Raw genomic sequence first — 10,892 nt, 5'->3', positions numbered from 1 at the left:
TTTCACATCCATAAATTAAGTAAACCAGATGGCAGATTATTTAGTCAGGGGGCACACTCCAACACTCAGTCATAATTGACAAAATAAGCATGTGTTTTTAGTGACAAAATAAGCATGTGTTTTTAGTGAGTCTGCCATGGGATGACCAGGGATGTTCTCTTGATAAGTGCATAAATTGAACCAATTTCCGTCCTAAGCATTCAAAATATTAGGAGTACTTTTGGGTGTCATGGAAAATGTATCGAGCCAAAAGTACATAATCTTTAGGAATGTAGTGAAGTAAAAGTAAAATAGTCAAAAATATAAATAGTAAAGTAAAGTACAGATACACCCCCCCCCCAAAAAAAAATCGATTTAAGTAGTTATTTTAAATATTTGTACTTTAATAGTTTTCACCACTGTTAAAATGTGAGGCCTATCTCCATATTACAAATAAAATGTGTCCCAATGTATGAACAACATGCCTGGGGCGTGGTTTACTGAGCGCACTTTGCAATAATGAGCTCGTGAGTAATATCGCGGTGGCAGTACATTACATACTTTGAGGAGCGCGCGAGAAAAAAAAGACTAATCATTGTGAGTGTAATTAGCCAAAGCCACTTACATTAGCTATATGAAACGTATTGGTTTAGCAGCAAGACATTTAAACAAATCATGTTAATTATGTTAGTTTAAAAATGTAGTTAAAATCTCAGACACGAACGTTAGCAGACGACAACCAACGCCTCTCTTTCTATTGTGCACCTGTGGGACTGTCGGAGGAGCTGTTGTTGGCAACATCAGAAACGTAAGGCCGAAGAAAAGTTTCAAGAGGTTTGTTATGAGCTTGTGTTGATATATCCAGTTATTATAATACAATGTACATTTGACTTTTTAATAAAAGTAGTCTAAATGTGTGTTAAGCTATGCTAGTTTAGGCAGTGGTGTGCACATGGTGAATTTGCTGTAGCCAAGCGTAAAATGCTTGCCAATTTCACAGGTGTTGCCAATTTTTGCACCATTATTACTTCTGGAGGTTGCAGGGAGGTGATGGGAGTTGGCCAACCCATTTGAGGGTATTCCCTATGTGGAGGACTGGAGACACAATGCATTATACTTGGATACAGTAAGCTTATGGCTACTTGGTTATTGTGGTAAAAATGCATATTGGACCACTCCTTCCTGCTGATGCCACTTTTGCAAGTGCGTGACCAGATGTTTTATTAGGTAATACTCTATTGAGTCTATACAAAAGTTTAAGTGTTTTCAAAACTCAAAGGGGTGCAGTGTCAAAATGAGTCCACTACCCACACCCCATCTGTTGTGTAGATCCAGCTATATTCCTCAAACCCAAATGAAGGGGAAAGATAGACACCATCTAATGGAATCTTTGTAGATGGTGCCTGGGGGGGTTGTTGAGGAATATACTTAGATCTGTACAATAGATGGCATGTGAGACATGGACTCATCTAGACCACTTAAATTTTCAAAACATTAAAAAAAACAGATTTTGGAGTGAACTATTAGTTTAATACTCAGCACAGCCATTTTGTTGACTTGGGCTTCTCAGAGTAGGTTACCTGTTGGCCTGACAGCCAGGCTATATTCTATTCAAACCCCTGCAGAGTATTACAAGCTGGGTATTCATTGGCTGTCCCTGGAGAATTGAGGAGTCTACTTTGGTATTCACCTCAGTGCCAGCAGTCAGCCAGCACACAATGCCGACTGTCCATCTTTGTACCTTGATCGCACCATGTGGCCATTTGAATGCATCTCTATGCTCATTTAATGGCACTATTTATACAGTTCTCTCTGTCTTCTTGGAAATGGCACAGCTGAGTCTTAGAAAACACTGTCAGACTATGTCGCCGTATCACCCTTCTCTCTCTGCAAATAGACAGGGTAGACCACAGAGCCAGGTGGTAATGACCCAGTGACGATGACTCAGTGGAATGCATTGATGATGGTAACCATAATTTTGTGATCCCTTTTCTCATTGTTGACAGATCAACATTGACAAACTAGGGGACTTTCCTGTATAAATTGAAGAGAAAATAGGCTACACACAGATCTCACTGGTTCAGGTGCTGGGCAGAATTTTATATATATATTTCCTTAGCAAAATGAGTAATGTCCTCAACTCTGACATGCTCGTGAAGTCTGTTTATAAATAGAGACACAGACATTTACATTATGATTCAGTTGTCCATTTCTGACTCACCAATTTATAGTGTAGTTATAGATTTACAGTGTAGCCTGTGGTTTTGCATTTAGTGTTATCGTTTACGTTATATTATTAGTGTAATTTCATTGTTTATACATTCTGTCTGTATATTATGTTTATTGTGGCAGATCCATTTTACCAGGTCAAATTCCTGTTAAATTCAAATGTACTTGGTGAATAAAGGTTATTCTGATTATACATTGCTACAATAAGTCATAGAGAAACTGCCCTAGTGAAACGTTTGTGTATTGTTTTTATTTTTTTGACGTTTTAATAAAAAATAAAAAAACACTTTTCAGACGAAGCGCGTGCTCACCTCCAGGTGTTAGGCAATGGTTAGTAGTGGTTAGAATGTGTGGAGTGTATTGAGAGCCAGGGTTTTCTCTCCCTGCTACAGCACCATGAAGGCCCCTGGGGACGTCTCGGTGTCTCCAGGTCCCCTTTCAAACAACGCAGAGAAACCTGAGCTTCTGGTTCTGTTTTCGTTTCTCCTCCTTTCTGTTCAACTCATTCCTCCAGCTTTCTTTCTGTCCTTTGTTGTAACTACCACCTCCCCTTCTTTACAACACTCATAAAGGGGGATCAAGTTATGACATAGAATCTCATAATTTAGATCAGTTTAGAGTTTTTCACCAGGTTGTTAAAATGCTTTTAACTGTAGAGCAGGGAGTTGTATAGGCTATTTCCTAGAAATTCTGCTGAAGACACACAGACAATGTACCTGGCAGGAGAAATGCAATCCAAGGTCATTGGTGCAGGGAATCACATGACCTGCTTCCTCCGCTCTCATGATACTTTTCTCTGCACTCCGCCCCTTAAACTCTTACACATTAGAGACATTGCACACACAGTGTCAGGTATCGCAAGGTTTCACCAGTGGAGTATGACACATCGGAAGTTCTGAAATTACATGCTGAACCGAAACTGAAGTGCTTTAAAATAATAGATGAGACAATTTTACATCGAAGATACCAGGAAAAACTAGACTCTATTAAAAAAGGTGAGTTTCATGTCTGCAGGTGTGTCACAGTTAACTCAAATGTTTTGGGGAGAAATTAAGTTACCACTCCCTTTGTGCCATTGTTTGTAACTGTGTGTCTGTTTTATATCGATTGCATATCTCAAATAATAATTCTCTGTTCTCGTACTATTGACCGTAACTCCCACTGTTAGTGTAGTAAGGCTAGTCCAACAGTATCCATGTCATGGATGTGAATGTTTTTCTACCATATGTAGGCTATTGTCTAAACACACAGGCTTGACACCTGATCAGTACCTTAAGCTGAGAGGTGCCAAGTCAGCCATGAAGGAGAGATCTGTGTTTCAGAGTCCAGGTATTTTTCTGCCATTGAAATCCTTTTTTTTTTTTTTGCTTGCCTAAGTCTGAACAATGTTTCTCTCTATCGATATACACACAGTGCCTTCGGAACATATTAAGGCCCCTTGACTTTTTCCACATTTTATGTTACAGCCTTATTCTAAAATGGATTTAAAAAAACACCCAATACCCATGATTGACTAAGTGAAAATGGGATGTTAGAAATGTTTGCAAATGTGTTTATATAAAAAAATAAATACCTTATTTACATAGGTACTCGGACACTAAGTTGAGCTCATTCTAAAAACCTGTTTTTGCCTTGTCATTATGGGGTATTGTGTTTTGCTGGGTGGCCAGCTCTATGAAGAGTCTTGGTGGTTCCAAACTTCTTCCATTTAAGAATGATGGAGGCCACTGTATTCTTGGGGACCTTCAATGCTGCAGACATTTTTTTGGTACCCTTCCCCAGATCTGTGCCTCGACACAATCCTGTCTTGGACCTCTTATGGACAATCCCGGCGACCTCATGGCTTGGGTTTTGCTCTGACATGCACTGTCAACTGTAGGACCTTGATATAGACAGTTGTGTGCCTTTCCAAATCATGTCCAATTGATTGAATTCAGCACAGGTGGACTCAAATCAGGTTGTAGAAACATCTCAAGGATGACCAATGGAAACAGGATGCACCTGAGCTCAAATTTGAGTCTCATAGCAAAGGGTCTGAATACTTACGTAAATAAGGTATTTCAGTTGTTTTATTTAAGACATTTGCAAACGTTGTCATCATGGGGTATTGTGCGTATATTGAGAAACATTTATTTAATCTATTTTAGAATAAAGCTGTAATGTAACAAAATATGGAAAAAAGTCAAGGGGTCTGAATACTTTCCAAATGTACAGTATGTATAAAAAATAATAGACCCACATATTTTAACAAACAATCACCTAAATAAAAGCTAGACAGTAGGAGAATAAAACATTCCAAAACAATACATTCAACAGTATTGGTTTTGGTACTAAAAACAAAGGTTCTCTCACTGTCAAATGCGTTTATTTTCAGCGAACTTTAACATGTGTAAATATTTGTATGAACATAAGATTTAACAACTGAGACAAACTGAACAAGTTCCACAGACATGTGACTAAAATAAATGGAATACTGTGTTCCTGAACAAAGGGTGGGGGTCAAAATCAAAAGTAACAGTCAGTATCTGGTATGGCCACCAGCTGCATTAAGTACTGCAGTGCATCTCCTCCTCATGGACTGCACCAGATGTGCTAGTTCTTGCTATGAGATGTTACCCCAGTCTTCCACCAAGGCTCCTGCAAGTTCCTGGACAATTCTGGGGGGAATGGCCCTAGCCTTCACCCTCTGATCCAACAGGTCCCAGACATGCTCAATGGGATTGAGATCCGGGCTCTTCGCTGGCCATGGCAGAACACAGACATTCCTGTTTTGCAGGAAATCACACACAGAACGAGCCGTATGGCTGGTGGCATTGTCATGCTGGAGGGTCATGTGAGGATGAGCCTGCAGGAAGGGTACCACATGAGGGAGGAGGATGTCTTCCCTGTAATGCAGAGCGTTGAGATTGCCTGCAATGACAAGCATAGTCCGATGATGCTGTGACGCCCCAGACCATGACAAACCTTCCACCTCCATATCAATCCCGCTCCAGAGTACAAGCCTCGGTGTAACGCTCATTCCTTCGACGATAAACGCAAATCCGACCATCACCTCTGGTGAGACAAAAGCGCGACTCGTCAGTGAAGAGCACTTTTTGCCAGTCCTTTCTGGTCCAGCGACGGTGGGTTTGTGCCCATAGGTGACGTTGTTGCCGGGTAGGACCTGCCTTACAACAGGCCTACAAGCCTTCAGTCCAGCTTCTCTCAGCCTATTGCGGACAGTCTGAGCACTGATGGAGGGATTGTGCGTTCCTGGTGTAACTCGGGCAGTTGTTGTTGCCATCCTGTACCTGTCCCGCAGGTGTGATGTTCGTATGTACCGATCCTGTGCAGGTGTTGTTACACATGGTCTGCCACGGAGGATGATCAGCTGTCCGTCCTGTCTCCTTGTAGCGCTGTCTTAGGCATCTCACAGTATGGACATTGCAATTTATTGCCCTTTTTGTTGAGTTTATTTGAGCAAAAGAAAATGCATAGAATTGCAGGAAATGTTCTTTAAAACTGCAACATTTTCTCTCGACTCCTTGCTCCGGCCAAGCTCTACGCCACGCCCATGGGCATTAGTTTTTTTCTCTACAATGAGTCTGGATCTGAGTAGCCAGAACACATATGGTTAAAGCGGAGGTTGGAAAATTTGTCATGGATTTGATACTCTGATATGATCCAATCGCCTACGACTTTATACAACGGCCCTTGTCACCACAAACAACTTTAATGATGTCAGTCTGACTAAAGTATAAAGCAAATGACAGAGTAGCGGAATAATTTAGTGTGAATTCCTTTGAAACTGCTACATTGTTTTCTCTCCGCAGCATGGCAAAATATGTAGAATTGCAGGAAATTAGCTTTAAAATGTCAAGTTCATCTCTCATTCTGCCATGCCCACCACCTAAGCCCTTTTTTGATCCAGGAAAAAAACCCTGGTCACCTGCTAGTTTATCTACAATGATTTTGTGTTTAATGACTCTTTGTTCAGTTTGTTTTGGAGCCAGACTTTAACTAGTTTTTACACCTCATGGTACTTTGTTTAATTACATACAGTGACCTTATCTGCAAATCAGTTTGCATAGAGTAACAGATTGGTTTGTCTCAGGTGTTACCTGTCTAGTATGTTTGGTATGACGTAAAAGAGGACTTTAATTTAGGCAATATCCTCTGCCCTAGATCTGTCAGTTGGTGCAGTCAATGTTATCCTGACATTTTAACATGGCTGCTATTAATGTCCCTGGAATTTACTTGGCTGCAAAGTAAAAATAAATAAATATTTTACATGTAAAGTTTTTTAAATCTTCGTTTTTTAAAAACATATTCCCTAAATGTATTCAGGGAAGGTGGAGAATAGCAACTTATAAACCACCGTCTCTGCATTGAGCTGTTCAGGACTGATTGTACCTTCATGTCACTCAAGGCACTGATGATGAAATGGCTATATTGCGCAATAGACTGATCCTGTGTTGTGTTCCATATCTGGGTTTGTTGTGGATGCAGCATTTCTAGGGAAAACGCGATGCTTTGAATTGACATTTTAGTCATTAAGCAGACGCGGCTTACATGAGTTAGTGCATTCGTCTTATGATAGCTAGGTGAGACAACATATTACAATCGTAGCAAGTACATTTTCCCTCAACAAAGTAGTTAACAGCAAGATCAGTGCTAGTTGGAAAGTGCATATTTGTATTTTTTGGAGTGGGGGGTACAGACGCTTGACGTAGAGGCCTAGTTGACTGAAATACGATAACGATTGCTCAGGAAAAGGCGCATCCACAGGATCTGTCAATGTCACTTAAGGGTTCAAAAGTTATTTCGGACATCCTGTCCCCAGTTTGCAGTCAAAATCAACTATGGTGAAGTAAAGTGTAGCCTATAGATTTAATTTTACTACCAGATATCAATAGACTAGCTCACCATGCATGCAGACACTTTGTTCAGATATGGTGAGAGGGTAGATCTGGTGTTGTAGGAACAGATTGACCAAACTGCTGTCGCAGCTTGTTGAAAGAACACAAATGCCATGTGAGAAGGAAGCCTTATCTCTGTTAGGATACCTGTTCCTCTATGTATCACAATCACCATAACACCTACTGCTGCTGCTACAGCTATGCTGCTAGCTACACGGTCACTGCTTCTGTTAGCTTACAAGAAGATGTAGCCTGAATGTCCAACGGCAATTTGTCTTCTGCTTTGTCCCAACCCCTCAGGACATACAATATGCACTGGTTTGGGCTGAGGGCAGCAACAGTGCAGTGCTCCTGGAGCAGTTATAGGGGTTAAGCGACTTGCTCAAGGTCACAACGGCAGGAGATGGTTTAGCTTGCACATATAATTGATATAAGTACAATGGAAATTTAATAGAAAAGCATCCCCATAAAGGCTTCAGTGATGAAACGCAAAATATATATATATTTTTTTTCGACTTCCATTCTCCTCCAGGAGTGGCTGAATATTTCCAGCTACTCTAGTTCTTCAAGCCTTGCATCTAGGTTTCTACTGTGACTTAGTTTTTTACTCCGCTTAGCTTGGTGGAAAGGCTGAGGACGTTTTCGGAGGAATTCCATTGGAATGTCCCCTGCCTGTCTGGCTTCCTGAGCTGTCCTGATGCACATGAATATGTTGCGTTGCCTCTGAGACACACAGTACCTCAGGGTTTCAACCAATATCCACTTAAGCTAAGGTTTAAGCGTTGGCTGATTTTTCTTAGTGTTTTCTCATGAAATACGACAGATATGCAAGGCCAAGTTTAAAACTATCCCTGTGGCCATGTTAAATACTGTCTTTATGAGAAGTTAATGTGATGTCTCTCTCTTTGTGAACTTGGCTGCCATCTCAGTGGCTTAGATGATTCCTTTCCTGGATCCCATGGTTTGTGGACAGGAAGTGTTGGAGATTCTTTTGGATTTGGTCATTCGTCATGGTCACTGTCTAGTAGTGCTGGTTGTTTGCATGTGTATGTTTGTGTGTGCTGAGTCAATACAAAACCAGCTGCTCTGGTAACGTTCAGTTCAAAGTCCTCTGTGTCTTTGTCGGGTAACAATAATGTAATACCTGCAAAGCACACCTTAATGAAAGGGGCAGAAGAAAGGGCATTGTCCATACACTCTTATGGCTGCATTAGAGTTGGCCTATTGACATTTAATCTGAAAACGACTGTACAAATACACATCATGCAGTGTACCAAAGGTGGTTCCATTTCTAACGTGTGTCACGTACTTTTGACGTTTCTACCTTCCAGACAAATGACTATTTTACTGGCTTACCAACTGCGTTACCAAACTGCTTTTTAATGTGTACGTGTCTGTCGGGAGCACAGCAACTATAGTAACTAACTATTGCCTGTGTGTGTATGTCCTATATGTTATACTCTGGCCTTCTATAATTGTTGCTTATAAAGATCAGGCAGAGATAAGTGGCAGTCGGGGTGCTGATTTATCTTCTCAGAACCTCCTGTCTGTCTCAGCCAGATGATGATGATATGCTCTGATTCACACAATGACAGCATTGTTGCTGATGTCTATTGTGTACCAGTCCCGCAGTCCAAGTAGCACATGCAGTGTCTGAACTTGCTCGCTTGATCATGATGGCAGAGTTGGTTTCTTCTTGCTCCTGTAATCATGCAACAATCCTGTGTGTGGGTTTTTTTCTGGATCAAAAAGGCGCTTAGGTGTTGGGCGCAGTAAGGGGTGTGGCAAGTGGTGCGGTTGGCATGGCTGAATTTTAGCGGCCCCCGTCATGGCGGTGTAGAGCAATTTTTGCATTTCTAAGCCAATTTCCTGCAATTCTAACCTACTACATATAAATTGCATGAAAAACTTTGGACCCTACTTATAGGCTACCTGGTATGGTTATGTTCTCAGGAAAAACTCCTGGCCCTATACATGACACCCAACACAAAAATACAGAACTCTATTCAAGTTTGTTAACCATACACAAGTTGATATGAAAGTTCTTAACATATGTTTTTCCAATACCCTTCAATTAAAGTGTCTGCCTGTGTTGTCTATGTTAATTAATAAGCAGTGAGGTAATGGTACACACCATGGACAAACTGCTGGGTGTTGTCACAGTAAAATGTTTGCTCACCGCAGAATGGTGTCATCCAACAGCATCAGTGTGGGTTGTTGAACCCAGGCTCTCCTGGCTGACTGTATGATACTACACTGTATTAGTAAATTCCTATATGATGGGTATTGGTAGGATTTTTTAAATTTTTTATTTTTTTTTACATATATTAAATGTAGAACTGAAATTGTCTACACTTTTATTCTATCATTAACTACTAGTGTGTGTGTGTGTGTGTGTGATTCTAGGCAGAGATGGAAGGCGGAAGTTCGTTCAGCCGAAGGTCGTGGGCGTCGCAGTCTTTACGCGTCACTGCCAGGGAGCTCTCATTGGTCAGCACGCGAGGCAAGACCAACGCCATCGCAGAGCGCTTCTCCAAGTGAGTGACACACAACTCCACTAAAGACACTTCTGTCTGAATGAACAGTAGACACTTATCTTCTAAATGCATCTTACCAAACTCACATCTATCTGTAGGGATTACGGAATCCTCCATCTCAAATTAAATGGTATTTGTCACATGCGGAGAGTACAACAGGTGTGGCCCATACAGTGAAATGCTTACTTACAAGCCCTTAGCCTTAACCAACAATGCAGTGTTAAGAAAAATACCCCCCAAAGACATTTTTAAAGTCCCCAACTGTGAAATAACACATGGAATCATGTACTGATCAAAACAGTGTTAAACAAATCAAAATATATTTTATATTTTTGATTCCTCAAAGTAGCCACTCTTTGCCTTGATGACAGCTTTGCACACTCTTGGCATTCTCTCAACCAGTTTCATGAGGTAGTCACCTGGAATGCTTTTTCAACAGTCTTGACGGAGTTCCCACATATGCTGAGCACTTGTTGGCTGCTTTTCCTTCACTCTGCGGTCCAACTCACCCCAAACCATCGCAATTGGGTTGAGGTTGGGTGATTGTGGAGGCCAGGTCATCTGATGCAGCACTCCATTACTCTCCTTCTTGGTCATATAGCCTTTACACAGCCTCGAGGTGTGTTTTGGGTCATTGTCCTGTTGGAAAAACAAATTATAGTCCCACTAAGCGCAAACCAGATGGGATGGTGTATCACTGCTGAATGCTGTGGTAGTCATGCTGGTTAAGTGTGCCTTGAATTCTAAATAAAAAACAGACAGTGTCACCAGCAAAGCACCCCCACACCAGAACACCACCTCCTCCATGCTTCACGGTTGGAACCACACATGCGGAGATCATCCGTTCACCTACTCTGCGTCTCACAAAGACACGGCGGTTGGAACCAAAAATCTAATTTGGATTAATCGGACCAAAAGACAGATTTCCACTTCCACCGGTCTAATGTCCATTGCTCGTGTTTCTTGGCCCAAGCAAGTCTCTTCTTATTGGTGTCCTTTTAGTAGTGGTTTCTTTGCAGCAATTCGACCATAAAGGCCTGATTCACACAGTCTCCCCAGAACAGTTGATGTTGAGATGTGTATGTTACTTGAACTCTGAAGCATTGATTTGGGCTGCAATCTGAGGCTGGTAACTCTAATGAACTTATCCTCTGCAGTAGAGGCATCTCTGGTTCTTCCTGACCGGTGGTGGTCCTCATGAGAGCCAGTTTCATCATAGCGCTTGATGGTTTTTGCGACTGCACTTGAA

The 10,892-nt window shown here is 41.4% G+C and overlaps 1 protein-coding gene across 2 annotated transcripts in view; it reads left to right on the top strand.

The window, feature by feature from the left end:
- Positions 1-520: 520 nt before the first annotated feature.
- Positions 521-10,892, top strand: part of LOC135541849 (LIM domain and actin-binding protein 1-like) — a 36,694-nt gene continuing 26,322 nt past the window's right edge. The window contains exons 1-2 of one of the 2 annotated variants that reach the window (XM_064968269.1): positions 521-813; positions 9,513-9,643. In XM_064968269.1, the coding sequence (XP_064824341.1) occupies positions 9,519-9,643 (125 nt within the window). In that variant the 5' untranslated portion in view covers positions 521-813; positions 9,513-9,518. Of the gene's footprint in view, positions 814-3,036; positions 3,204-9,512; positions 9,644-10,892 lie in introns of those variants that run through there. The other variant, XM_064968268.1, reaches the window with a different exon arrangement.

The sequence above is a fragment of the Oncorhynchus masou genome, chromosome 6 (assembly GCF_036934945.1).
Source record: "Oncorhynchus masou masou isolate Uvic2021 chromosome 6, UVic_Omas_1.1, whole genome shotgun sequence".
Lineage (NCBI taxonomy): Eukaryota > Metazoa > Chordata > Actinopteri > Salmoniformes > Salmonidae > Oncorhynchus > Oncorhynchus masou.
This window is presented reverse-complemented; position numbering and strand designations above follow the sequence as displayed.